At 44.1% G+C, this 27,991-nt stretch overlaps 3 protein-coding genes across 16 annotated transcripts in view; 2 read left to right on the top strand and 1 right to left on the bottom strand.

Annotated features, from left to right (window-relative positions):
• Positions 1-24,112, top strand: part of Pkn (serine/threonine-protein kinase N) — a 30,282-nt gene extending 6,170 nt beyond the window's left edge. Inside the window, exons 1-12 of one of the 14 annotated variants that reach the window (XM_070279112.1) lie at positions 6,621-6,804; positions 7,705-8,418; positions 8,517-8,838; positions 10,084-10,622; positions 16,448-17,758; positions 18,632-19,309; positions 20,744-20,968; positions 21,117-21,743; positions 21,804-22,175; positions 22,242-22,349; positions 22,411-22,551; positions 22,615-24,112. In XM_070279112.1, the coding sequence (XP_070135213.1) occupies positions 8,092-8,418; positions 8,517-8,838; positions 10,084-10,622; positions 16,448-17,758; positions 18,632-19,309; positions 20,744-20,968; positions 21,117-21,743; positions 21,804-22,175; positions 22,242-22,349; positions 22,411-22,551; positions 22,615-22,758 (4,794 nt within the window). In that variant the 5' untranslated portion in view covers positions 6,621-6,804; positions 7,705-8,091 and the 3' untranslated portion in view covers positions 22,759-24,112. Of the gene's footprint in view, positions 1-4,464; positions 4,637-6,620; positions 6,805-7,613; positions 8,419-8,483; positions 8,839-10,083; positions 10,623-16,447; positions 17,759-18,631; positions 19,310-20,284; positions 20,679-20,743; positions 20,969-21,116; positions 21,744-21,803; positions 22,176-22,241; positions 22,350-22,410; positions 22,552-22,614 lie in introns of those variants that run through there. The other 13 variants (XM_070279113.1, XM_017252540.3, XM_017252539.3 and 10 more) reach the window with 13 other exon arrangements.
• Positions 12,495-16,351, top strand: LOC108132948 (uncharacterized). The gene is made up of 4 exons (XM_017252554.3): positions 12,495-12,638; positions 13,487-13,968; positions 14,025-14,444; positions 14,511-16,351. The coding sequence occupies exons 2-4, from the start codon at positions 13,723-13,725 to the stop codon at positions 16,116-16,118; spliced, it is 2,274 nt and encodes a 757-aa protein (XP_017108043.2). The 5' UTR covers positions 12,495-12,638; positions 13,487-13,722; the 3' UTR covers positions 16,119-16,351.
• Tsen15 (tRNA splicing endonuclease subunit 15) lies at positions 24,104-24,911 on the bottom strand. Its single transcript, XM_017252555.3, has 4 exons — positions 24,618-24,911; positions 24,474-24,558; positions 24,268-24,421; positions 24,104-24,208 (listed from the first exon to the last, which is right to left on the bottom strand). The coding sequence occupies exons 1-4, from the start codon at positions 24,618-24,620 to the stop codon at positions 24,124-24,126; spliced, it is 327 nt and encodes a 108-aa protein (XP_017108044.2). The 5' UTR covers positions 24,621-24,911; the 3' UTR covers positions 24,104-24,123.
• Positions 24,912-27,991: the final 3,080 nt, after the last annotated feature.

Genomic DNA, 27,991 nt, shown 5'->3' with positions numbered 1-27,991 from the left:
AGGGCCTTGGAAAAGGTTGGTGTGGTGTGTGGTTGGGGTTAATAGGGGGGTGTAGACCATCTAATTAGTCATGCACTTGAAAGGCTTTCCTACCTTGTTGACGCAAGGGGTTCTTGGATAAGCCTATAAGGGTTAACCAAAATTTGTCCTTAAATTTCAAGCTTCCAGTTACATCTTCTAGCTAAGAATTCTCTTAATTGTGGCGCCGCCATGCTGAGCCATGGAATTTTCCCTCATTTTCCCCCCAAATAGCTATTTTCGGTGCTTATGCAAATGACGACACTTGGCTTATCGCCTCGATTCTTGGTAACAGTCTTTTGGTAACAATAAACAAAAGTCGTGGCCAACTAAAATGTGTGACAGTTTCATAATAGCCGAAAAAAATAGAATCTAAAGAAGAGAGGCTTTGAAAGATGGTTAGTTGTGCAGGGTGCGGGGGGATCTCTCTCAAATGTTAATCAAACATAGCTGTACAATTCTCAGAACTGGAACAAAAGCGGAAAATGTCCGGGAATCTCGGGAGAGCGGTAAAAGGAAAATTGAAAAAAAAAGAAGAAGAAGAAGATGAGGTTCGCCAGAGCCAATTAACCAACTTTTCTTCCACTCACTCTCTTGGTTTCTTCATTTTTGAAGAATCACCCATTAAGCGGGGCTTACTCTGGCGGCTAGTTCTCCCTCCCTCTCTCTCTCTCTCTCTTGCTGGTGCGCTGGGGGCTTTGGGTCTCTGTGCTTTTTTCAATTTTTTTTCAGAGGTTTCAGTTCGCTCGCGGACGTTGCAAAAGCCGGTTGTGTCGCTGAGACGACGTTCCGTCTTGGGTTCCGTGGTACCGTGGTACGTGTTGTGGTACGTGTTCCGAGGTTCGTTTGTTATTGTTTGTGTGTGAAAGTAGCGGCGCCGCAACCGTGCATCAGGCGGCGAATTGCATAAATTGGGAAGCCTTGGGACGTTGTGTGCGAAAAAAAATAAAAAATATGTTTTCCAATGGATGACGCATAAATGCGTTTTTTTTTTTGGCCTTAAGTCAATGTCCTTAATTTTGAAAGGCACACGCCCACGCCCATGCTACGCGAGTGAAGTTATCTGGTGGCAGATACTATATAGAGTATATAATACCCTGGGATTAGCCGTTTGCCAAGTGTGTGTAAGTTGCTTGCTAAACGAATCAACGCGATTTGGACCATTTATTTTACGGCTTCTTCTCGGCTCGAGCGGATTTCTAGTTAATAATTAAGACAAAAGGCGAAAAGATAAAAGCCATTGAGATATGGCACACAGATACAGATACATAAACAGATACTGATACAGATACAGATGCATATCGAGATACTGGCAAACAGCACTTGGGTGAAATTCCATTTCTCTTTTATTTTTTTCGATTCGTTTGGGCTTCTGCTTCTGTATCTGTATCTGTATCTGCTTCTCTGCTTTTTATAAAAAGTGAAAATCCAAGTGACAATCAATTAAAATTCGAGACCAGTCGAAAATCGATTTTCAGTTTCAAGCGGACACACGGACACATGGACACCCTAACACTGCCGCTACCGCCGCAAGTTTTGTTCTAATTTTGCCACAATTTTGTTGGCCCTCTCTTTCTGGCTTTTGGCCTGGCCGTGTGTTCGACTGGCGGCTGGCGGTTTTATTTTTGTTACGGTACTTATGTTGGTGAGGCTTAACCCAAATTCACTTGTTGCATGTGCTGAATAAGCAAAAAAAATAGTTAAGAAGCAGCCAGAAGCAGCAACAACAACAAAAAAAAGCAAGCGCTTTTGAAGAAAAATGAAAATTTTTGTTGTCACAGTCGTAGTTGTTGATGCCTTTCTATGGCTTTGCCTTAATGCCATGCGACTGGGTCAACCAATATAGCCCCCTATATTGGCCTCTCCCTCCCCCACCCCATACCCCTCTGTTAGCCATTTTCCCATATTGGGTCGAACTCGAATTACAGAAGCGTCGTTGACAGCTCGAGTTGTCAACTAACTAAACAAATTCATCAGCAAAAATGCCATAATGAGATTCTATGCACTTGTCTCTACTCTGTATGTGTGAGCTTATGCCTTTTTTTGTATTTTTTTGTTATTTTTAAATTTATTATTGACACTTGAAAACTAATTTCCAATTCAATTCCACTTACCAAAATCAGAGTGCTAAATAAAATCAAATTTGTTTGCCATTTGTACACATTTGTTATATGTATCTATGTATCTTTGTATCTCACAGATCGCCAACTGCTTAGGCGTTTGTCCAAAAAATACACACTATAAAATGGAAACAATAACAAGAAATCTTGTTTTGATTTTGGTTATAGTACCTGTTAATGGTTTTGAACTGTTTTTGGCTCAAAAATGGTCAACAGCGGTATAGTTTGAAGTACTTGGGTTTGGGAGAAATATTTATAAAGATGTGATGGATAGGAAATGTAATTAAAAAGGGAAATTATTCAAGTATACTTTTATTCAAGTTTAAATTGTTTATTTTTTATAAATTAAAGAAACAATCTTCAAGCAATATACAAATTTAAAGAAAAGTTCGAAAAAAGACATTTTTTAGAAAAAAAGCATGCTTTCCCTTAAAGCATGCTGATTTCTTCAAATTCCTTTCTTCAAACTGCCAGGATAGCATCTCATCCTCTTGTTTTCTAAATCGTTTCCATCTTGTAATACTCTATTAACTATAAAGCTATTCAGCTAGCCCAAGTTGATACCTTTTTTTAAAAAAAAGCATGCTTTCCTTAAATCTTTTCAATTAATCTGCCAGGATAGAATCTCTTTCCCGCTTTCTAAATAATTTCCATCAAATAGAGTAAAAGTTAAAATTATAAAGCTAAAGCCAAGTTGATACTTTTGTCTAAAAAAGCATGCTTTCCTCAAAAGCATGCTGATTCCTTCATATTCCTGTCTTTAAACATCCTAATTATTTTTTTCGAAACCATTTCTACCTTATAGTACTCTACTAATCATATATGTACATAAAACTAGCCCACGTCTATACCTTTTCCTAAAGAAAGCATGCTTTCCTCAAAAGCATGCTTATTCTTTTCAAAAAAACCGCCAGGATAGCAGTAATTTCTTCTTTTCTAAATAATTTCCATCTCTCAGAGTATTAATTTAAACATATAAAGCTATTAAGCTAGTTTACGTTGATACCTTGTTCTAAAAAAAGCATGCTTACCTCAAAAGCATCCAGAATCTTTTCAAGTACACCGCCAGGACAGCATCTCTTTCTTCTTTTCTGAATAATTTCCAATCAGAAGAGTATTAAAAGTAACATATAAAGCCATTCGGCTAGCCCACGTTGATACCTTTGGCTATGTAGAGTGCGAAAATGAAATCGCTACTTGAAACTCACAAAAAAATAAAAATATCCCCGGAGCTACACATGTTTTTTTGGACGTGCGTGGGCCGATCAACAGCCAAAAGCCAAGCAGCATCGGATCGGCCAAGGGTATACGATGGGTTGTGATATAAATATGTTTATGTTCGTGTATGCCTGCTGGTAGAGTTTATATAGCTGGCGACCTTGTTTCTGGTTTGATTTCATGTGCGTGCGGCAAACGCTTCAATGTTTCCTGCCCTGCCCTGCCCTGCCTAGCCACCAATGCTGTATGTAGCTTAAGTGGCAGGTTTGTATTTCGGAGGCAAACGACCGATTAGAAATCGTAAGTTTCAGTGCGGCCCATTGGTCATTGGTCACTGGTCACTTGTCAGTAGTGGTTGTTGTATGGTATGCCTTTAGATCCCCTCCCAGATCCCCCCTTTACACCCGAAGATTCGACTTCAAAGCGGGCGCCAATTATCAATTTATGAATTGCCGCGGGCCGAATCAAAGTGGTCCATCATCATTATCATTAGTTAACTGAATTTGCCCCAACTTGATATACTAATAAATATATGTTTTCTTTTCTTCTCGTTGCAGGTAAATGACTGATCAGGATTTTTGTAATTTTTAAATGTATGAGAAAATTGTAGAAAATTTCCAAAGGAAAAACCAAATATTTGCCATCCAAATGAATGACATCACATAGTGTATCTGATAGATACAGGCGCATCCACGTGTCTGCAGTCGCCTGCCTGCCTTTCCTGTCTTCCGCCCCCTTCTCCGTTTTGCATTTCATGCCAATTTCGATTCCGTGCTGGCACCAGACAGAACAACAGCCGCGATTTCTGTTATTTTTTCCGAAATTTTGGTGCGCAAATCGAAAAGCTTTCTAATCGCTTTTCCGCCACCCCCCAGTCCCGTGGAAAGCGCGAATGGAAAGAGTAACAATTTTCCTCGTATTGCAGTTTGTGTCGCGGCACCACCGCCTTGACATTTCGCAGCGGATACTCTCCGGTCTGCTGTTTATAACCCGCCCCCGCCTCCACCTCCGCTCCCTGGGCATTTTATTGTGACAAATATTTGGCCAGCTCTGTCACAGCGTCGCCATTTTTCCTTTGGATAATGATTATACAAATTTTCGCATATTTCTACAGTGAGATAACCAAAAGAAAGAAACTATACTTTTATAAAATCTAAATAATACATGTGTGTGTAAAATAAAAATTAAATTAAATTTAAACTTTGAATAATATCATGGCACTGACCATGAACATGGTTTTTCTCAAGGATTTACGTTCGCGCCTCAGAGGATACCTGCACGTATGTAATATTCAGATATTCAGATATTTATTTCCAGTTTATCCGAAAAAAAATCTCAAAAGAATTTAACTGTTTTTGCTGTGAAATCTACCGGAAATCTTTACTAAACAAGCTGGGCTTAATAGTAATTACAGCAATTACTGCCTTAATGTTTGTTTCTTCCGCCGCCACTTGGTTAATTATCATATTAAGGCAGAAGAAGCTGATAAGTGAGTCGATGCAGTGTTCTCCCTGCTTCCCTCTGCTGTCTTCTCCACTGAATTCTTCTCCGACAACCATCCGCCCACTCATTCCCATCCCAATCCCAGCCAAGCGTGCGTCAAAAAGAAATTCATAAATTTTTAAAAATTTATTGAAGTTTTCTGACATCACCTCAGGCCCCCTCCTGGGGCTGCATTTTGTGCAACTTTCTCAGCCAGCTGGCTGGCGTCATTATCCATCCATATAGCGGTGGTGCTACCTTCGCCTTATATATCGCCTTTGTCTTGCTGCAACCACACCGAATCCCGATGTATAATGAACATGTCGCTATATCGTATATTATGCTGATTATTCAAGTGTTGTGTGTTATGCTGGGTTTGCATTTTCCTGGCCCGGTCTGGCCTGGGCTGCAATCTGCAATCGTGTTATGCAATCTCATTTGGCTTTATTACGGTTATCAAAATGAAGATGGCTCTTTTTTTTCTGCCAAGAATGCGCCACTTAAGTTTCACATGGGAATTGTATTTCCCAGGCTATAGATATAGACTCTGATGGGGATTTGGGGTGATATTTGAAGTATTATTATGATGTATTATATTAGTAACTGAGGTAGATATTCTCAAACTATAGTTATAGACTCTAAAAGGGATTTATGGTGAAATTTGAACCGTCTTCTATCATATTAGGAGCTATAATTATGATATATTACCATATATTAGTAAGTGAGGAAGGTATGCTAAACTCATGATATTTAAACCTTTTTGATATCAGTTCTTATATTAGAAGCTATGTAATATTATAATATATCTACCTACTATTACAAGATCTTCCTATCTTGTTAGCAAGATATTCCCAAGCTAAAGTTATAGACTCTAATAGAGATTTGAGGTGAAATTTGAACTAGCTAGTAGGAGGAGCTAGTATTATGATATATTATGTTAGTAAGTGAGGAACATTTGCCCAAGTCTTCATATTCAAACAGTTCTCATATCATATTAGAAGCTAGTACTATAATATATCGTATAACAATACTGTAATATCTTTCTATCTTGTTAAAAAGATATTCCCAAACTATAGTTATAGACTCTACTAGGGATATGCGTAAATATATAAACAGTTATTTTACTTAATTCTTTAAAATATATAATTAATACACCCATTTATCTCGAAAATCCATTGAATCCTATCCCTTGTTTGCATTTCGAATAAAAATAAAAATAAAAATAAATAAAGCTTTGGAAATGACCCTCATTTAATAGCACTTAGCGTAGCCTTCAATCGGTGTTTGATGTTCGAGATGGGAGGCAGACAGGTGGGTGGATGATGGGATGTTGGGATGATTGGATGGGTGGCTGAGGTGTGGGATGATTTCCAGGTATATAGCACTTACAACTAGCTAGTTTGAGTTGCCTGTTTGAGGTTGTTCGATGCGCTCTATTGGCTTCTGCTTCGGGCTAATTGCCAATTAGCAGGATTGATTTAAATCTCATTATCTGAGAGATACGTACCTCAAAGATGCATACCTTAACCGCATTACCTGAGTGGATCACTCTCTTAACTGGCAACTCCAGGTTGCAGGCCGCCAATTGAGTTGCGTGGTTTGGCGGCGAAACGAACCTGTTGCTTCCAGCTGGTTGCCGTTCGTTGCCATTCGTGTTTTGCTATTCGTTTTCCCCACCCACACACCCCCACAACCCACACACCCCCAGGGCAGGGATACACACACCAGCACAGCGCCAGCTGTTCGACGTAGTTCGATGTTCTCAGTAACTGTTCGGCTATAGACGGGCGTAGTTAAAACCGATTTCCCACCGGAGTTCGTCGGCGATGACTCAGTCGTGTCACTGTCCAATAATTGGCCACTAATCCGCCGGAGTGTAGCAAATATTTGCATAATTATCTGTGAAGTGCTAACCTAATTGCGAAAAGGGCTAGGCGCCTCAAATATCAAATATCGAAACAAGCGTGTAAAGTGGCGAAATTAAATAAAGTTAATAGTAATAATAATAGAAAAAGTTATACCCATACCCCCACTGTATAAACAAGCAGTGCCGTTCTGGAATTCAAAGTTATTGCCGCAACTTATCAGTCTCTGCCGTTTTGATAAGAAATTGTTACGCACTCCTTTTATTTTTTCTGCCAACTCAGGGCCGTATTAAATACTGAAAGGCCTGATTTTAATTCAAATCCTTTAAAGCAAAAGATATGCATAAAGGGAAACCCAGATTCATTCCACTTTCGAACTAAAAATCCCCCCGTCCATTAATATCTCAACAAAAGCTTGATAGCCTTTTGTGGATATTGGCAGCATTTTAAAAATATTTACAAACAGTTCTCCATAAAAGATTGTTTATATGTATGGATGTATATGGATGAACATATGTATATATTGTGGATATTTTCGTAGATATCGCTGAAAAGTGTTTACTGTGTACCTCTCTGCACTTGCCACTTTGTTTGGGAATGGCACAGTAGTACAGTTTGGTACATGTGTAGAGGTGTTGTAGACCCATGATGTAGATTTCAACAAGAACGGGAAATAAACATATTCCGTCGATAGCTGAACTGAATAACTTTGTTGTCCTATGGCTCACTCTGTAAATATTCGCTTAAAAAAACGAAGAGGGCGATAAGAATGAACTTGAACTCACAAATTTGGAAATAAAATTAAGTATTTCCTTTCCTGATATCATGATTCTTCTTAAACTTTAATCAGGCCTAACTAATTCAGTATAAATTATAAAAATAAAGAAAACTTTCGCCATTAACTTGGAGGCACATTTCCTCTGACATTCAATTGGAACTGATTTCGATTAGAATTCCTCCATTTGCATGGCAATTATCAGCACGTTGCTCGATTGTTTCAGCTGACACCTTTTGCCAACTTTTCCCGGCCAAGTCGTCGTCGTCTTGTTGGCCACAATGTGCAATGAATGAATGCCGGTTATCAGACAGAAGCAATCGAGAACCGTTTAATGAGAAAGCCAAAGAAACTTGTTGAACTAGAAGCCGCCGAAGAGACGGCAGACACCTGAGGTCTGGGCATAACATTTTCCTAATAAACGCCCGTTCGGAGTCGGAGTCGTGTGAATAAAAAAAATAGTGTGCTCTTTGTGGGTCAGCCTGTTCCAGCTAATTACCGTGAACTTGTCCAGCAAACACACACAAAACTGCTGTAAAATGACCAAAGTAAGGTAATAAACCGGCCGAGTTAACCAGAAATCCCAAAATCCGAAATCCAAGTGTGAATAATAATGTCCAGGCTGGTCAAGAGAATCCGTAGTATGATCAGTCCTCACAGTAATCGAGATCGGGATCCGGCTAGGGATCGGGATCGTGAAGACTCTGCTTCGGTGTCTACCTTTGAGGGCGGGGTGTCAGGCCGGAAGTTCCATTCACTGCCGCGACGGTACAGTCGTCACTCCACTGCCAGACGCTCCAATAGTGGCCTGTGGAATCGTCTGGTCACCAATGTCTTTCGAACAGAAAGTGACGATGATTTCTATGAAGAATCGAATACTAGTGGTGCTATATTCTATACGGATTCGGTTAATGGTTCCAACTATGAGTTGTCCGGAGAAGTGAGTAGGCTAAGGCCCTTGGCGGCATATTCAGATGTATCTCTATCTTTTAACTACCAACTACCATGTCTAATATCTATCATCTTTCCTTTCCACAGGGCGAATACATAAAGCATCCTGTTCTGTACGAACTGAGTCACAAATATGGTTTCACAGAGAATCTGCCCGAGAGCTGTATGTCCATACGGCTGGAGGAGATCAAGGAGGCCATACGCCGCGAGATTCGCAAGGAGCTGAAGATCAAGGAGGGCGCCGAGAAGCTGCGCGAGGTGGCCAAGGACCGGCGCTCCCTCAGCGATGTGGCCGTTCTTGTCAAGAAGAGCAAAAGCAAGCTGGCCGAGCTGAAGTCCGAGTTGCAGGAGCTGGAGAGCCAAATCCTACTGACATCGGCCAACACTGCGGTGAACAGCAATGGCCAAGGTGAGTCTACTATTTGGTAACAACATCCCCCCCGTCCCTTTCCCCAAAAAGCTGGCCAAACTTTCGAAAAGCCAATCTCAACGGTCTTGTCCATAAACTGTTGCAATTGTACGAGAGCCGCCAGAGTTGAGCATATTTTCATGCAACAAGTTTTATGTGGCCGGCAGTAACGAGGCAAGTGGCTCTATTCCCCGGCTAGAAACAAAGGGCGCGCCCAGGGGCGTTCCACTAACGAGGCAATGGAAGTTCAGGTAGCGCAATACCCATTCAGTCCAGCAAGTGTAAGGTCAGGAAGATAAGTTTTGCAAGTTAATTGATAAAGTTTTCTTAGATAACTGCCAGAACTGTGTACTTTTTTGGATGGATTTTAATAAATTTATGCTATCGGAGAGTTAATTTGGCTTTTGGTTTCGAACCGGAAGCGTTGCGTTGCCCTCATCCAAGTAGAGAGTAATTTGAAATGAACACGAATGACGAAAGTGCTTCATTTACGGGTCTTGGTCACGCACTTGCTGTCTTTGGTCTTTGGATGGCTTCAGGGTGACAGAAACACACTACTCCGATGGGTGATGGGTGTGAAAGATCTGATTATCGCCTTTATAAACTCGCTATGGTATCTTAAACACAAACACTATTGTGATGGGCGATGGCAACAAACCGAAATGTTGTCGCCACTTATTCTTCTTTATGTGAGACAGATATTGACACAAGTGGCATGAAATGTGCTAGGTTTGGTTTGTTTACACACTCTAGAGTCTAGAGTCGGAGAAACAGCATTCTGGCATTCCATTTATCAGCTTCCGTGTTTGGCCAAGCCACTGACCCAGTACCACCATCATCCTGCCGCTGACGGAGCATTGTGTGGCGCCACTGTCGACTTTCCATATGCCCCGCGATTGACATGCCTGGCAGCTGTCAAAGAATGTTGCACAAATGCCGTGCGGTGTATAGTTATTTTTGAAAAACATCAAAAAGGTGGAGGCAGTGCTTTGAACTAAACAGGATGTTCTGAAATCTAAAGTATCAGCCCTTTAGAAATGGAAACTCATCGCTGACTCACCACCTCATCTTATCGAGGGTTATAAACCCTACCATTTAGATTCCAATTAGTCGATAAGAAACAGTTTCGATGCTTTGATTTAACAGCCGATAGAGCCCTAGACACGTATTTACAGCCCTGACCCAAGGAATTAGATTAAATTACAAAAACCTGATTACCAAACTGATCTATTCCGTTCTTTCCAGAAGCTATTACTGCCAGCGTTGATCCCAATGGAGGCCTCTTGGTTGGCGGCGCAGTTGGTGGACTGGGCGGCGGAAACAACGCACTGGAGGGCGGTGGCCCGGCCACTGCCAACGACAAAGTTCTGGCCTCGCTGGAGAAGCAGCTGCAGATCGAGATGAAGGTCAAGACCGGGGCGGAGAACATGATCCAGTCGCTGGGAATCGGATGCGACAAGAAGCTCCTGGCCGAGGCCCACCAGATGCTGGCCGATTCGAAGGCCAAAATCGAGTTCCTGCGACTGCGCATCATCAAGGTGAAACAGAACCGCGAACAGGCCGATCGCATGAAGGCCACGCGCCAAATGCTGGACGAACATGGCCAGACGGTGGCCGGCAATAGCAGTAGCCAGCCGCAGAGTCTGGAGACGACGCTGGAGGAGCGAATTGAGGAGCTGCGGCATCGGTTACGGATCGAGGCAGCCGTCGTGGATGGAGCCAAGAATGTGATCCGAACGCTTCAGACGGCCAACCGGGCTCCAGACAAGAAGGCGCTACAGGAGGTAAGTCGGAAATGGCAATTATTATGGAGGGGCTCTTGAAAAATCATACCTAGTTAAGCTCTAAATATAACTCTTTCTATAAGTAACTTGATTAAAATTGTGTATCTGTGGGACATCCCCAGGATTATTCGTAATACGGCTAATACCGGAGATAATTAAAGCTGGCCGAGGGCCAAGGGAAGCATGGTGCCCTAGCTCATCCACCTGAAGTCAGGTGCGGCTGCTGCCATATGGCCACGCGGCGTATGATTCATATTTGATATACCCGTACGTATACGTGATGTTTGCTCGCATTATGCCCGAAGAGCGAAGGAGGAAAAAGCTAATTATGCGGCTGCTTGAAATATTTTTCAGCGCAACCCGTTCGCCGTTTGCCACTCGTCCGTTTTCATTTTCATTTCAAGTCTTTTTGCCACTAACTGTCGTCTCATTAATTAAATGGACGTGGAACGTCGCAATTACTTGGCGGAAAAAGCCAAAAAAAAATCTGAGAATGAAACGAAAAATGATTTGGCAAGTGTTCTCAGGGCCTGCCCTAATAATTTTAGCAGAACATTGTGGGTTAATAGTTTCGCTTTACAACGAAAATAAACGCATATAGATTTATTTTCTTAAAACTTGGCTATTCTATGTTCTTAGGAATGTTTCCAAATTTCACAATAAAAGAAGATGTCTTGGTTTGCTTTAGTGGATGGCCAACATGACACTAGTTGAGATGCTCCAGGCCCAAGGTTTCCACTTCCGGAGGGCCAGCAATATATGCTGTCCGGGCTGTGGCCTAAATAATCTATCTGCAGGCCTCATTCTCATATTTATTTGTTCTGTGCGGCTTTTGCGGCCAGTTGTCGGCTGCTGGCTGCATCTGTCTGTTGCATTTTCTGCTGACAGCAGAATGGGGAAGTTATCGGTTACAATGCAGCACCAGCACACCAGCCACAAGACAGACGAAAGTTTAACGAGATGCCTCCAGTTTCCATTCATTGGATTCAATTAATTCTTCTTTCAATACCACGCCGATGAAGTTTTTATGCGATCCATCTAAAACTGTAAACACAAAATAAACTTTGGCATCTTCTTTTTTTTTTTATTTTCGGGCCATTTGTTGGTGTTTTGCTAAACATTTTTAGAACTATGCTGCGTGAGGGTATATAGCCTCGTATAGTTTATGTTTGTGCATCTGCCTGATCGGGTCTTTGGTCTTTGGCAAAAAAATACAACTTTAAACAGGAAAGAAAAGGTAGTATTTGGGGAAGACGAAGTTTCTATACTCTTGCTGTTTAAGGGAGATATTTATTCTAAATATCAGACGTGAAGGGCCTCTTCTTTGGGAAATTTAGTCTCAGAATCAAAAAGTATCTTTAGTAATTCTAGTCTCTTAAGAATTACGAAAAAATATCCATGCTTATATCTTTAATAAAAACCCAAAGTTATAACTTATCCGATCTTTCATCTATATGGCGATTTAAGTATGTGGTTTAGTATATAGGAAGCCTTTAAAAAAAGGATATGGGCATAGTTTGGAGTTGGTAGCTTTCAAAATAAGAAAACTACTTTACGTAGAAACCTATACCCTCAAAAGATCAACCTGATCGTCCCTTATAATGTCGAAGACCTCTCGTTTACTGCCAATCCCGAATTTTTAACCCATAACTACAATACCCTCTGCAAGAGTATCCAAATCGGAACGAGAAACCTATAAAAGTCATCATAAGAAACGGAGCGCAAAGTTCTCTGGCCAGCATATGGGAAATTTTGTTAGTGGGTCTATTGTATTATATATATATAATATATACGTATGTCCATATGTATCTGGGAGCGAGCGTCTGAGAGAAGCGATCCTCTAGCGAATTTTCACAAGCAGCTTTTCCGCTTTTCCGCGGTGTTCAGTGCGCGTTGAGTTGCCGTTGGCGACGCCATCTCCGTTGCTTTCCTCCGATACTTTAGTTTCTTATTTTTTTAATAATTATTTTTATTAGCCGTGTTTTGCGTCGCGTTTGTGTTAGACTCTCTGAATGCGTAATAAAAAAAAATACCAATAATAACTATTATAACGAGAATAATTAAATAATCAAAGTTAATCCGGAAAAGGCACGCAGACATGCTGCCACCCATTTCCCCACCGATTTCGAACGTTTAGCTTGAATATTACGCATACGTAGCGTGTGCTGCAGGCTTCTCTGGTGTTATCTACCTGAAAATTGCGTAACTTTGCGTTTAGAAGATTATCACCTTCAGCGGTGCTCCGTGTGGTGGTGCTCCGTGAGGTGGCACGTTCGTTGTCCGATTTTCCGTTTCTCACAAGATTTGGCTTTTGGGGTCATCTTGCAATTTCAGCGTAACGAAACACACAAAAATATTGTTAAAAATAAATTCACATAAATTTAGAAGCACGAATTTTACAAAAGCCAAGTGAAAAACAAAAAAAATAAAATAAAAACCGAAAGTGTTTTCGTTTCAAAATATGTGTGTGCGTTGGCTGAATGAAGCTAAAAATACGGGACAAACAAAAAACCCAATTAATACAGTTGGAATGGCCTATGATGGATGTTACTGATCTTGACTAGACTCTGGACTCTATTTCTGGTTAAAATATATTCCTATAAACACCCCAAGGAATGTCCAGAGGTTGTTTAAATTAAAAGCTAGCCACAAATGTTTCCACCAGAATTGTAAACATTCTGCCGTGAAATAATGATACCTTTGTTGATATTAGCTTTCCATTTACCTTGCAATTTTAATTATTTATCTAAAGATATATTCTAGGAAGACCTAGAATATATAGAGCTATTAGTACCTTCCTCGATAGGCACCTTCAACTGTAATCGATTACTATAATACCCCTAATGATAAAAGTTTGAATTCAGTTCGAGCCATTCGCATGACCAGAGAAGATCATAGAACTATCAAAACGGACTCTTGATATTTTTAGCAAAAGTCATAAGAATATAAAAGTTCGTGAGTGTGTGCGTCTTATATATATAGACCTATGTGTAGTGCGTGAGTGTGTATATATATATAGTGGATGGCACCTTGAGCCACAACCGCCATAGCCATTGCCACAATGTGTTCATGCTGCGATCGTAAAACTGCGTAGGGAGTCATGTCCACGCCCACGCCCACGCCCACTGCCTCGGGGGCAGCTGCTCCTTCCGGTGGTCAGCAGGCTCCGCCACTGCCCCACGAACTGACCGCCGAGTGGACGGTGCGAGCCCATTTGACTTTTGCCCGGGCTGGGGAAACCGTACAGAAGGAGTTCTGTGCTCCGGAGGCAGTGCATCCAGTGCGTGTGGTCTACAAGTGGAGTACTCCCTTCCAGGATCCCGAGCAGGAGCAGGATGCCGACAAGGTAACCCATTCCCTAAGCAACTGGATGAAGTGTGTTATCGAATAGTACCTTTCCAGACCAGAAACAGCTTCCGTTCCACCAACTCTTCGGCCACCACAACCAATGCCGACTCTGCCTTTGGCAGTCCCCAAGCATCCAGGGTGGTGAACCAACCGGTTAAGGATAAGGCCGCTGCTGCCCCTCCAGGGGCCACGGCCCAGGTGTGTGGGACTCGCTGCCGGAGCACTTGCAACATTATGGTGTCCGCTGTGGCGGACTTTCTGCCTCAGGAGGAGGGAGCTCTGGTGGCCAACGAACCCTTTGTGTATCACAGCAAGGTGAGGGCCCAGCAGCTGAGGGATGCCTTTTCCCAGACCAGCGACACGGAGGAGCAGCCGGCTAGGAGGCGGCCGGCGTACGAGCAGCGTCGGGCCACCACAGAGGCGCTGATGAACTTTGCCAGCAAGCGGCAGGCGGAGGAGGCTAACACCTATGTGGTATGCAATGGAATCCCCTGCTGGTCACTGCATTTTCTAACTCTGTTTTGAACCCACCTCGTTTAGCCAACCTACTCACCCACGCCCACAACGCCCTCGTCCACTTTCAAGTCGGCTTCGATGTCCAGGATACCGCCTCTCGCTGGCAGTGTGAATCAACCGTCGGTCTCACGGCCATCGAATCTTGGGGAGAAGAAACCCCGCACAGTGCACATCGATGTCTACTGCACGGGCTCCGAGGGGGATGAGGAGGAAGCCGATGACGAGCATCACGCCGACGAGGAGGCCTCCAGTTCATCCGACTCTGAGCTGGCTGGCAGCAAGCGCTACGATCTAGAATCAACTTCCACGCCGCAGACCGTGCTGGACAACGAGCAGATGCTGTTGCGTCACAAGAGGATATCCGGCGGAGCCATGCCAAGGCGCCTAGCCCAGCAGCAGGGCCAAGGCACAGGATCAAGCACTCAGGCGAGGGACCAACTGAATCTGGGACATGCCATTACAAAGTGCAGTACCGCCGAGGAGGTCAGCGAGTCCAAGCAGCTGCTCTTCCGCAAGCACATCGGGGACCAGCGGGCGGCCAAGTTGGCCAATCTGCGCCAGAAGTACATGCGCCAGCCCAGCGACGAGACCAGCAGTAGCACCTATCCGAACTCCTCCCGCTCCACGATGCCGCGGGACGCCACCTGCAGCAGCATATCCAGCGTGATGGGTGGGGTGGACTGCGTCGACTCCTCCTGGAAGGAGACCGACGAGGTAGACACCACGAATATCAGCTTCGGCCTGACCAAGTCCGATAGCTTCGATTACGAGAACTCGCTGGACAGGCTGCGCATCAGCCAGATGGAGAGGCTGTGGTCCCGCCAGCACTCCCTAGACCAAAACCAGCACCTGACTGCGACCAACAACCTGCATCCGCACTTGCAGACCATCACCGAGGCGCAGTCCTCGCAGCGCAGCTCGTTCCAGCGCAGCGACACCATCCCCTCGGAGTCGGACGGCTTCTCGGATGCCAACGGCTTCAATACCTACCCTGGCAGGCACTCGCAGTCCCATCTCCAGCAGATATCGCATTTCCCGCGCAATCGCCCGGGCTTTCTGCAGTTCTTTGGACCCACTGGCGGGCAAGGACCCACGGCAACTCCTCCGGCCACGGCGCCGGTCCAGCCAGCAGCCACTGCCACAACGGATCCGTTCAGGCTGCTCCATCCGAGCTATCGCTGGAAGAGCGAGGCCCGCGACAATCTGAGCGTGCAGGTGGCTTCCGGATCGCCCTCCTCGGAGCGCAGTTCGCCGCAGTTGCTGTCTGCGGCCACCACAGTGGTGCGATGCGGCAGTGAAGCCCCGCCCAGCACCACGTCCGCCAGTACTTTCGGGGCCACTGTGGCGCCATCACCACTACCAGTGCGTCACTTCGATATATCCCGGGACAGTCCCAGTTTGGCCAGCGAGGCGTCCACCATCGTGTCCGGTTACACCCACGAGCACCTGGAGAAGGCGCGTCGCTTCGGCAATGTGGTGGCAATGCGGAAGCCCGGCCACCACGTCGGTCCCACCAAGAATCCCAACTGCCAGTGCGAGAGCTGCCAGCGTTGGCTGGCAGAGCGCTTCCAGCTCCGCGGCAGAGCCTTCTCCCTGGGCGAGCGACCCCTGCTGCGGCGGCCGCAACCCTAGGACCTGCGTTTCATATTTATTTTCCAGTTTAAGGCTTGCATTTAACACGTTGCTTTTCTGATTGCCATCTGCCCCATTAACCCGAACCCCAGACCTAATCCCGAACCACAAGAAACCCAAATCTGTCGAATAGTTGTAAGCCAGACGCGAATGTTCCTCAAACGCTGAATCAGTTATGTTGTAATCATATGTTGTAATAAAGTCAAGAGCAATAGATTGTAATTAAGAGAGTTCGTATTACGGGGGGTTAGGGGTGGTGGAATTAATTATAGTAACTAACTAATATTAGTTTGTATTAAAAATACTAAAAATGTAATCTTTTCATTCAGGCCCATGGACGCTTGTCGGAGTCTTCGCGAAAACTGGATCTCTTGCGCTACTCGCTGGACCTTCGCCGCCAGGAGCTGCCCGCCGACTCTCCCGCCGCCCAATTGCTGAAAACGGAGCTGCAGATCGTCCAGCAATCCACGTCCCCGGTCCCCGTCACCTACACCTCCCTGCAATCGAGTCACGGCGGTCTGCTGGGCGGCAAGCCCTACCAGTCGGTCTCGTCGCTGGGCAGGTGCGCCAGTGTCACCGGCAAGCTGGAGGTGCGTCTCATGGGCTGCCAGGATCTGCTGGAAGATGTGCCCGGACGATCGAGGAGGGACAAGGACAACAACTCCAGTCCGGGGGATCTGCGAAGCTTCGTCAAGGGCGTGACATCGCGCAGCAGTTCGAAGAGCTATTCGGTGAAGGACGAGACCTCCATCGAGATCATGGCGGTCATTAAGCTGGACAACATCACCGTGGGCCAAACATCCTGGAAGCCGTGCTCGCAGCAGGCCTGGGACCAGCGCTTCTCCATCGACCTAGACCGCTCCCGGGAACTGGAGATTGGAGTCTACTGGCGCGACTGGCGCTCCCTGTGTGCCGTGAAGGTTCTGCGCCTGGAGGAGTTCATCGACGATGTCCGTCATGGCATGGCGTTGCAACTGGAGCCGCAGGGTCTACTCTTCGCCGAGGTAAAATTCCTGAACCCGATGATATCGCAGAAGCCGAAGCTGCGGCGCCAGCGCATGATCTTCAATAGGCAGCAGGCGAAGAACATCTCCCGGGCCAAGCAGATGAACATCAATGTGGCCACCTGGGGCCGTCTGCTGAAGCGCAACGCCCCCAACCATGTACACATGAGTTCTGGGGGAACAGGAGCTCCCCCAGCCGGTGCCTCCCCCATGGCGGCCAGCTTCACCCGGGACTCGGACTCGCCGATCTCAAGGACACCGTCGTCGGATGCACTGGTCGAACCGGAGCCATATACGCCCGGCGAGCAGGCCCAGAATCTGGAATTCGATCCGGATGCTGGCATCAACGAGCACGTGGAAACTCCTGGCGAATACCCGGATCCCTCGGCCAGCGGCCTGAGTGGCATGCGTCCCCTGTCCATGCACATGCAGGGCATCAGCGTCCTCCCACCGGATTCACCGCCAGTTACCGCGGCGGGCGCTGCCGGCAGACCCGGAACGCTCAACCTACAGATGCCGGGTGCCACTAAAGGAGCGGCTATCCAGGGCGGACGCACTGCAGCCCCCACAACGGCCCCACCGCCACCACCCGTGGCGGTGAAGCCCTCCACCACGACGCCAGTGCTGGACCAGGAGGTAAGTGTCGTAGCTAGTCCCCACCTAACCAAGAGACCTGTGTACAGTTCAGTATTGCGTATTGGATCCTGTATAAAGATCTGCGTATGTATTTAGCTGTTTACCCGTAGCTGGTTTGATCGTTGTGCCTGCCACTGCTCCTCCGCCCACTCTCTCATGTATCTATACTCGCCCCACCCACCAACCCACACGCACCACACACACACACAAATACACATATACACGAAAGCTGTACAGTCATCACATTTTGGACATTTGGTGTTGGTTTTGTATTGTTTTGTAAACATGAATCCATTTTTTATGATTTTTTTAATCTGAAACGCCAGCCAAACTCCATACAGAACCATCTTTAGCGGAACAAGTGCTCAGTTGTTAGAAAAAAAGGCTTAAAAAGGTACATTTTTGTAAAGAAACTTTAAAGATTAAAGATGAAAGTCCTCAATCCTACAAGAGAGGAGTGTAAACCCTTTAAAGATATCCAAACTTTTACTTAAAAATATCTATAAATTAAGAAATACTTCTATATCCTTATTGAAAAATAAAATTAGAAAATGTGACCTTATTCCTAAAGAGAAGGATCTAGCCTCTATATCCTTATACTATATCCCAACTCATCTCATCATCGCTATCTCATCCGCTTCCATTTATTTCATTTCTCTTCCGAGAGTCCCTATTATCCTTTAGCCTTCTTACTTTCTCATCATGTTTCTTTCTGTCTCTTTCGAACGCATCTTGCTTTGTGTGGCCTTCTGTCCCTTACTCTCTATCTCTCTCTCTCACACTATGTCCTTGTGTGTTTGTGTGCCCGTCTCGGTATCCGTTTCCGTTTCCGTTTTCGTTGCGTATCGTCATGATTTCGTTATCCGCCGACAGCTGCAGGATGCCCTGCACGAATTTGATTTCCTCACCGACTTGGATTCGCGTCCCGCCACATTGCGTCGCCTGCTGAAGGATCAGCAGCCCATGACGCTGGATCCAGAGGCGCTGGAGAGCCTACTGTTGCAGCAACAGCTATCGGAGCAACAGGCCCTGCAGGAGCGCCAGCGGCAGGAGCAGCTGCGCCTGCAGCAGTTCCAGGAGGCCCAGCGCCAGGCGATCCTGCAGATGTGCGAGAAACATAGAGAGCCGGAGGAGCTAGATCAGGATCACCAGTTGCCGCCATACACCCTCACCGCTCCGCCACCAAAGCCGCCCCTTTCGCTACGCATGCCAAGCTCAAGCCAAAGCCAAAGCCATAGCCATAGCCAATGCCCAACCCACAACCCACAATTTCAGTTGCAGCAGCCCCAGCCACCGAGCAAGCTACATCCCGCCCAGAAATCCACGGAATCCGAACCGCCATCGGCTGTGGAACAGCAGCTGCACCGACCGGTTCTCACCCTGCCACCCGTGGTCCTACTGGGCGGCAGAACGGAGGAGGAACGATCGGTGCCGCCGTCACCGCTGGTGGAATATCCCGAGGACGATGACGAGTATCTGTACAGGGATAGCCAGAGCAGCCGGCTGCATTCCAGTCACAGCTCCAGCGCCGGCGATCGTTTCTGTGTGGAGGTTAGGAGGTTTTTTCATTTCCTGGTTTGGTTTCCGGTTTAATTGCAATCTCTGTTCTTTGGCTGCAGTGTTGATCCTGCAGCCTGGTTACAAATATTATTTTCTTATGATTTGTTTTCTCACTAACCCCAAGATCTTTGCTTTTAATTTTTCGTTGAATATTATTTGTTTTTGTTCTGACAATGAGTTGGGTTAAATGTTTCTGTTTTAAATGTCTGTGTGTTGTTCCTGGTTTGGCTTTTCCACACAAATATAACCTCGGAAGCCCCCAAAGTTTAATTATAAAACATTTAAATCATTAAAATCACACACATAAACCCCTAACTGACTTGAATTTTGCAAAATTCTAACCAAAAAGAGACTAATACTTAAAAAAAATAATTAAAAATTAAATAAATAATATATAATATGTAAAAAGTAATTAGAAACAAATTTGAAATATATATTAGCTTGCACAGCTTAGTTAGATGTTGTTATTAAATGTTTTTAGAAATTGATTTTTAAAATCCGGCACTTTAAGAGCTAACTTGCACAGCGTATTATAAAGTATTTAAAATTTAAAATGCTTGAAGTAGTTTTTTTAATCCCTATATCCCAAAGGCCCTACAACTTGAGAGCTTTGTACAAAAATAATTAATAATTTATTTTGGCATTAAATGAAATATATATATTATATTAATAATAGAATCGGTGGGGAAAAGAAAACCAAAATTTGACAATTTTTGAAAAATCTTAAAATAGATTAGTAGGAGGTACAAGGGGGCCAACGAAAGTGCGCCACTTCACGTGCCAATGGTCGGAAAATGTTTTAATTTTTTGTCATCCACACCCACCTAGAGTCCCAACACACACTACATCTCTACAAGTACGTTGCAACGTCAGCGTTCCACATTTCCATCTAAGATTGTATTTGTTTTCATTTTTTTGGTTAATGTGAGTGTCCAAGCCCATATGTACCCATCGTTATGTGTCCCCGCGTTGTCACATTTTCTCTCTGGCTGTCGGTTGCTGGTCGGTTGGTAATTTTTAGACCCAAAACAACGACGCAGAAGCGGCTGAAATGCTAAGTGACCACCACCGGCCATTTGGTTGGCCTCTGGTCTTGACTTTGGCACTTGTTCGCCTTCAGTTGGCCAATACGGTTTTGGCCATATCGCCGCGTAACGTTATCGATCGACATGTAGGGCCGCACGTCATGATTGTGCCAACTTTCCATGCGGTCGCGCAAGTTTTGAGGCAAATGTTTTCCCTGCAACAGCAGCACTACCAGCATAACCCCAGCCAGCTTCATTACCTCGACCTGTCCCCCTCGAGAATCATCGACAACAAGCTATTTCTGTGTCCCAGCGCCGTCGTCGCATCTCCCGCTGTATGTGTGTTCCGTCCCAGAGATCAAGTCAATCAACCCTATCAAGAAAACGCATCCTCTTGCAGGCCCGCATTAGTCTTGTACATATCACCCTTGAACCGATCAATGCCAGCCGGACGACCAGTTGCCTGATAGAAGAGGTGGCCGAGCCGGATCTGCAGCCGGAGGTCAAGGCCGTGGCGGAGTCGCAGTCGCCACATAAAGTATCCGAGGCTTATGTTGAGAGCATTCTGCTCGAAACGGTTGAGAAGTTAGAATCAGAAGTCCCAGTCCAAGTCCAAGTGAATCAGGTAACACAGGGGGTACCACTTGCCACGCCACAGGAAGTACAATGCCAAGCTCTCAAGTTGTAGCTACTTAGTTGTCCTACCAAGGAGGTCCTACGCAAAAGTACTGAAAATAACAATAAAATATATTCGTTTTCCACCAACCCTTTAGGTAATACCGCAGCTGGGCAAGCTCTATGTAGGCGGCGGCCAGCAACAGCAGCAGCAGTATGTGCAGTCCTCGCCCATCATCCAGGAGCCACCCACTCCGACCATTTATGGGAATAATGCCACTTCAGGTGTGCCCCAATTCCCACAGCCCTCACAGAGGCAGGAGAAGCAACCACAGCAGCAGCAACCCATCTATGCCAATCAGTACGAGTTGAATGTGGCCAAGGCGGCGGCAGCCGCTTCCGTTTACACCCCCGGCTCCAATGCCAACAGTCAGCAACAGCAACAGCAGCAACAACAGCAGCGCCGTAGTGTTGCCCGTGGCCTGCAGTATCGCGAATCCGGCGGAATCGAGGCCGGACGCGCCGGTAAGGCTCCCAATGCCGGCATGCTGTCGATGGACAACTTCCGCCTGCTGAGTGTTTTGGGTCGTGGCCACTTCGGCAAGGTTATACTGTCACAGTTGCGTACTAACAACCAGTACTATGCCATCAAGGCGCTCAAGAAGGGCGACATTATTGCCCGGGACGAGGTCGAGTCCCTGCTCAGTGAGAAGCGCATTTTCGAGGTGGCCAATGCCATGCGTCATCCCTTCTTAGTCAACTTGTATTCGTGCTTCCAAACTGACGTGAGTCCTGGACATCCAAAACCATTCATTCCAGTTTATTAATACGTATCTTCTTTTTAGCAACACGTTTGTTTTGTGATGGAGTACGCCGCCGGTGGCGATCTAATGATGCACATCCATACGGATGTGTTCCTGGAGCCGCGTGCCGTCTTCTATGCCGCCTGTGTGGTCTTGGGTTTGCAGTATCTGCACGAGAACAAGATCATCTATCGGGACCTGAAGCTGGACAACTTGCTGCTGGACACGGAGGGCTATGTCAAGATCGCCGACTTTGGCCTGTGCAAAGAGGGCATGGGCTTCGGGGATCGCACTGGCACTTTCTGTGGCACGCCAGAGTTCCTGGCTCCAGAAGTGCTCACAGAGACCTCGTACACTCGGGCCGTGGATTGGTGGGGTCTGGGTGTTTTAATTTTTGAGATGTTGGTTGGGGAGGTGAGTTCATAACGAAACCTATGATTTCTAGCTATGATTACTGATGTGTTTCTTGATTACTTGTAGTCCCCGTTCCCCGGCGACGATGAAGAAGAGGTATTCGATTCAATTGTCAACGATGAGGTGCGCTATCCGCGTTTCCTTTCACTGGAGGCCATAGCCGTGATGCGTAGGGTAAGAAAAAGAGTCTATGAAATCAAGTTAAAACCAAGATACTAACCCAAAATTCTTCCAGCTGCTGCGCAAGAACCCCGAACGACGACTGGGATCTTCGGAACGCGATGCGGAGGATGTGAAAAAGCAGGCCTTCTTCCGATCTATTGTCTGGGATGATTTGCTGCTCCGCAAAGTCAAACCACCGTTTGTGCCCACAATTGTAAGCTTTTAACCCTCATGGGTACTAGCTATCAGATTAATAATATAATAATTCCATTCATAGAACCATTTGGAGGATGTCTCAAACTTTGACGAGGAGTTCACGTCGGAGAAGGCCCAACTAACGCCACCGAAGGAGCCGCGCCACCTCTCCGAGGACGAGCAGGTGCTCTTCCAGGACTTTTCATACACGGCCGAATGGTGTTAGGCACCTGTTGTTGTTGGCTCGGAGCGGGCCTAGCCCGCCCGATAGAAACTATTGCCTTTTGCTTTTAAATGTGTACGAAGTTGGTTTCGAGTAGTTGTATTTGGTTATATCGATGTGAGTTTAATATTTATACGAGAGATCATGCAGATACAGGACATATATATTTATGAATTATATCTATATAAAAAATATATCTATTTATGAGAGTACTTTTGAGTGTTGCTCACGTGAACCAAATTACCTAGATGCCCACTTGGTGGCAGAGCGAACGCATTTGTCTAATCACCAACCCAAGATATAACCCATTGAAACACCATTGTCCACATCATTGTCGCATCATTGTACAGCAGAGTCGTTTCTTTAGTTTTGTTTTCTCGAAAGGGAAACACATTGAATAGTCTGAACACCCTTAGGAAAGCCTTATACGCAGAGTTGTAGTTTTTTGGAAAGTTTTAGGGCCGGATCTAAATAGATAGTATATGTATACACCGCCCGCAACATATTTTCATAATCAGCATACAAGAACAAATTCGAGGATATATTTTATATACATACATTGCATGCACATCCCAGGAAACGAGCTCATCGTCTATACACATATATATATTTAAATCGAGTGAAGAAGAGAAAGGATATAAAAGGGATCATATTTAAATATTTACAGTTTTAACATGTAAGCTCTGTAAATTGCCTTGCGCTTTTTATCAACTCCCTAGCCCATTGCCCGAGTTGTGTTATAATTTTACATATTTTTTAAATCATATACAAACAAAAAAAAACAAGAAACACACACGAAAACATTTGTTATTTATTATTATTATATTATTACACCTACCTATTATACAAGAAACTGTATTGCTTTGAGCATTTTTATTCGATGATCGATTAAAAGATTGTAAATGATTTGCTTGCATGGGCGCGGTATGCTTTAAACCCGATCGAGGATGAATAAATTGAAAGACCCCTCAAGAGGATTATTTTGGTGGCATGCAACCGAATCGTTGTACCCTTAAGATCTACGCTATATATTTAATGTAATTTTTTAGTTTTATTTAAGTTTGTAATAATCGATTATTGAAACGTAGTCCTAAGCTATCATTATGTGAAGATAATTATTGATAATTACGAGTATGATAACGATTGTGCACCCCTCAAGCAAATCGAAAGGATTATATAAACAGAGCAGAGATCTTCTATTGTCATTTTTATTATGATTTTATGATAATGCCGATTTGATTTTAAAGCTGTCGTCGACTTCGACCATTAGTCAGTCACTTTTTTAGCTTCAAGTTGTGACTGTAATTTTTATTTATGATATGATTTTGAATAAATGTATCTATCGCTATTAATAAAATGGACTTTTATTTATTTTGGCTTTTCACAAAATCCTTGATTCAGCTCATAGTATAATATATTTGCGGTATTGTCAATTATGGCTAGGAATATATTGCTAAAATAAACAACGGGAATTAATAAAAATATTAAAAAGTGTATAATTACAAAACTTACGCATTGCTGCCACATTTTTCTTTAAATTGTTGCAACTGTCTAAAATTTATTAGTTTTGTGTGTAATACAGGTATGTAAACCCGGTTTTCTTGTTTCAAACAAAAGAGTTTGAGGCTTTTATCATAGCTTGGCTCTAGGTCCACGTTTTGGGGATCTGAAATAGGTACATTTGAGAAGAAATAAAACTAAGAAGTCTTTATATTCACCATTTTTTAAATCGGTGTAAATTTGATAACCAATAGTTGCACTCAAACTGTCGGGACAAACAGTTTGAAAGTCACTCAGTTTTAGCTGAAAGTTAAACACATGCTTTACCGTTTGGGAGTTACCGGTGCTGCTAATATGCTTACCATTGTGTTTATTTTTGACCACCAAATAGGTAGGGCTTTAGTTTAGTACAGAAAATGTTTATTACTAAACATTATCATTCATAAAAGTGGTCAGAAAACTAATATTTTTATTCTCTGTGCCAAAAATATTGTAGGAGTTTCTTATTTGCAAATTATGTACCGCTTTCGTTGTTCTTTCTATTCCAAATTAATAAAGGGGTTTTGTTCATTCAGATCTGAATGTTTTTTATGAACAGAAACTTTAAATTTTTTATTGTTTTTGTGAAATAAACAAATTTAAGCTTCGCACAGCTGTTGAATATGAAGAATATGAATGAGGTTTTAGAATCACTTTGTGCGAACTTCAGTGCTGGGAAATACGCGTTTTTAGTGCTCAAAAATACCAGTGACCTGCAAGATGGCGCGCTTATAAATATTTGAATTTTAATGTTAGTAATAAATTTACTGGCCTTATAGTTACTTTTCTTTGAATTTACCACAAAATATACATAAAGGTGTATACCATACATACTAACTTAAAAAAAATAAAAGGTTTTAACTCCCATTTAGTCCGAAACTACATTATTCCCTTTTTCGTTTATTATTATTTGTCTCTTTAATCTTTTTCTTTTTAAATGCAAATATATGCTAAAAACTTTTGATACTACACACCAATTGATTGTCAGCTAAACGTCCCATCAAAACATAATCTTTGTATGCAGACATAGTCTTTGTCTAGACAAACTGAAAGCGCAACTTGGGTCCTTGACAGCCGAGCGGCAGACATTTCCCAGTCCAAGACTTCTTAGAACACAACTTCGCAACTCCAGGACCCCTCCACCAAAAAAACAAGAGGACAAGAAAGAGGCGGCAAATTATGCTAAGTAGATGCAGTTGGCCGAGGAACGGAAATATGTCCGGGATATGCATGCAAAGCGATGGTTTCCAAGGCATTTCCCGAGATCTCCAATGGAGCCAGGGAGTCCCTTCAGGGAGTTTTCTTCTGGCTGTGTATCCTTCTGATAAGGGTTTGGCAGCAGCATCCCAAGGATTCCCATACGTGTCTGTGAGTGTGTATGCATATCAATGTGCGTCGACGATAAGCAACTTTTGCTTACTGAAATGCGGAAAGGCACAATACACAGTCCAGAGTCCAGTGCCAGTTACAGTAAAGCTTCGTTAATAGATACATTCACTTTCAAGCTGCTTTAATAGCAGGTTAATAATAAATTAAATATGGAAAATAGCTTAAAAATACCACTATGAGCTACTGCGAAGGCCATATCTTTGTCCATAATCCTCCGATTCTTAAGAGGAATACATACATCAAACGAATCGTAGATCAATTCTCTTTCAGTCTGCATTAAAACTTGGAAACAAATTATTTTTCAGATTTTTCATCAAATTTCCTGATGGACCCCATTAAAAATTTACTATGCTTCTGCGAAGGTCATATCTTTGTCAATAATCCTTCGATTCTCAAGAGAAAAACATCAAACGAATTGTAGATCTTTCAATCAGGATTAAAACTTGGAAACAAATTATTTTTCAGATTTTTCGTCAAATTTCCTGATGGACCCCCTTAAAATTTTTTAAATGGCTTCGGGCGGCCACTATGAGCTACTGCGTAGGCCATATCTGTGTCAATAATCCTTCGGTTCTCAAGAGGAATACATCAAACGAATAGTAGATCATTTATCTTTTAATATGCATTAAAACCTGGAAACTAATTATTTTTCAGATTTTTTGCCGAACTTCCTGGGCCCCCTTAAAAATTTGAAAATGGCTTGGATCTGCCACTAATCCAATAATCCTCAGATTCTATAGAGGAATACCTCAAACGAACCGTAGATCAATTCTCTTTCAATCTGCATTTTAATCATCAACAATTTTTTTATATTTTTGTTTTCTAGAAAATTGGGAAATGTGACATGAATTCTTGAAGAAAAGCGCAGCAATTTCACTTCAAGTGTTGCACCTGTAGTTAATAGCGGAGCCTGTGCTACCATGAGCTTGCCAAGGATATTCAATTAGGCTGGTCGGTAGTGGTGGCGTGTGTACCTGAGAATCAATGCGTGGAAGCCGAGTGGCAAGACCCCTGCCGGGCCAGAGGAAACTGGCAACATAAACCAGATGTTGCGGTCGATGGCCATTATGGAGCTTGTCAATGCCAGAGAGCCATAAGGAAGTGGAGTCAGTGGATAGCCCGGCCAGTCAGGAGGTTGGGGGCAGGCAAGTCATCCAAGGCAATTACACTAGGACGACAAGGACACCGACAGCAGTTATCCGCAAACACCCCCTGCCCAGCTTGGCCCTCCGCATGTGCGTGTGTGTGGTTACTTAATGCTATTTACTGGGTTTGTCCAGGGTTTTGTCCACTGACCACTGGAACTTGTTTGAGCCAACTTGGCCACAATATTATTTGCACTTGCGTGCCTCTAGTCCGCTCTGCTCTGTTTCTCCCGCCGGTTTTATTCCTTCCATAACCATTTCTTCAGGCCAAATGTCCACAATTGCCCATTGGGGCATTTACGACCAAGTACTATGCGTTCTTAGCCCTGTTTTCCCATCCTCATACCCATTTACATTCAATTGCTTTATCTGCTTGGCTTGTTTGTGGAATTTAATTAAAAATACTTTCACCTTGTATCGCCCATCGTCCAAAGGCGGGACTCATTTATGGGCTTTACGGTTAACACATACTTCCAAATTGTTATTTATGTGTCCTTACTTTGTAAGGACATCGGAAAAAGTGGAATATTTCAAGGATTTAAAAAAGAAACTGATCAACTGGAAAAAAATGGATGCAAATACTCTATGATATGAATATATATTATTAATTATAATAATATTATATATTATTTAACACGAAAATGTTTTGTGTGTAAAATAGTATCTCATTTCTTTTATTTAAAATACTTTCTGTTTTACCTTTTTTGTGGAATTGGCTCGAATTGGCTTCTGTTCGCCGGCGGTTATCTCGTGTTTACCGGAAAAGTCACGGGAATTCATGGCCAAGAGGAGTGTGTGTGGCAGGTTGTGTGGCAGGTTGAGCAGTCATCAGCATGCACATTGTTGTGGCTCGCTGATGCCACTTAACATATTTGCCGCACGTTCACCTCCTCTGTGCCACCTGCTCCACCACCTGATGCACTGACCACTGATGTGAGCAGAGGAGTATGTCCAGTCGGGTGGCTGAACGGTCGAGTTTTAATTGACCAAACACTCCCTTCCCTCCCCATGTGAGGCACCTGAGGGATCAATTGAGATTTATTGCCTGGTTGTGTCAGATGTGTTTTGCTTTTTACTCTTGCAGCTCGGATTTGGTTTCGAATGGAGTCCCTGATGCCACTGCGAGTGGCAAGCAATTAGACAGTTGTTTAACTTACAGCGGG

Source organism: Drosophila bipectinata, chromosome 2R, assembly GCF_030179905.1.
Source record: "Drosophila bipectinata strain 14024-0381.07 chromosome 2R, DbipHiC1v2, whole genome shotgun sequence".
Taxonomy (NCBI): domain Eukaryota; kingdom Metazoa; phylum Arthropoda; class Insecta; order Diptera; family Drosophilidae; genus Drosophila; species Drosophila bipectinata.
The sequence above is the reverse complement of the archived record's forward strand: the minus strand, read 5'-3'. Positions and strand labels throughout refer to the sequence as shown.

Coding starts and splice junctions, on each gene's coding strand:
- LOC108132948 (XM_017252554.3), top strand. CDS start 13,723: ATGTCCACGCCCACGCCCACGCCCACTGCCTCGGGGGCAGCTGCTCCT. Junction 13,969..14,024: donor AGGAGCAGGATGCCGACAAG/GTAACCCATTCC, acceptor GTACCTTTCCAG/ACCAGAAACAGCTTCCGTTC. Junction 14,445..14,510: donor AGGAGGCTAACACCTATGTG/GTATGCAATGGA, acceptor CACCTCGTTTAG/CCAACCTACTCACCCACGCC.
- Tsen15 (XM_017252555.3), bottom strand. Junction 24,422..24,473: donor TTACACCGATTTAAAAAATG/GTGAATATAAAG, acceptor TACCTATTTCAG/ATCCCCAAAACGTGGACCTA. Junction 24,209..24,267: donor GAAAAATGTGGCAGCAATGC/GTAAGTTTTGTA, acceptor TGTTTATTTTAG/CAATATATTCCTAGCCATAA.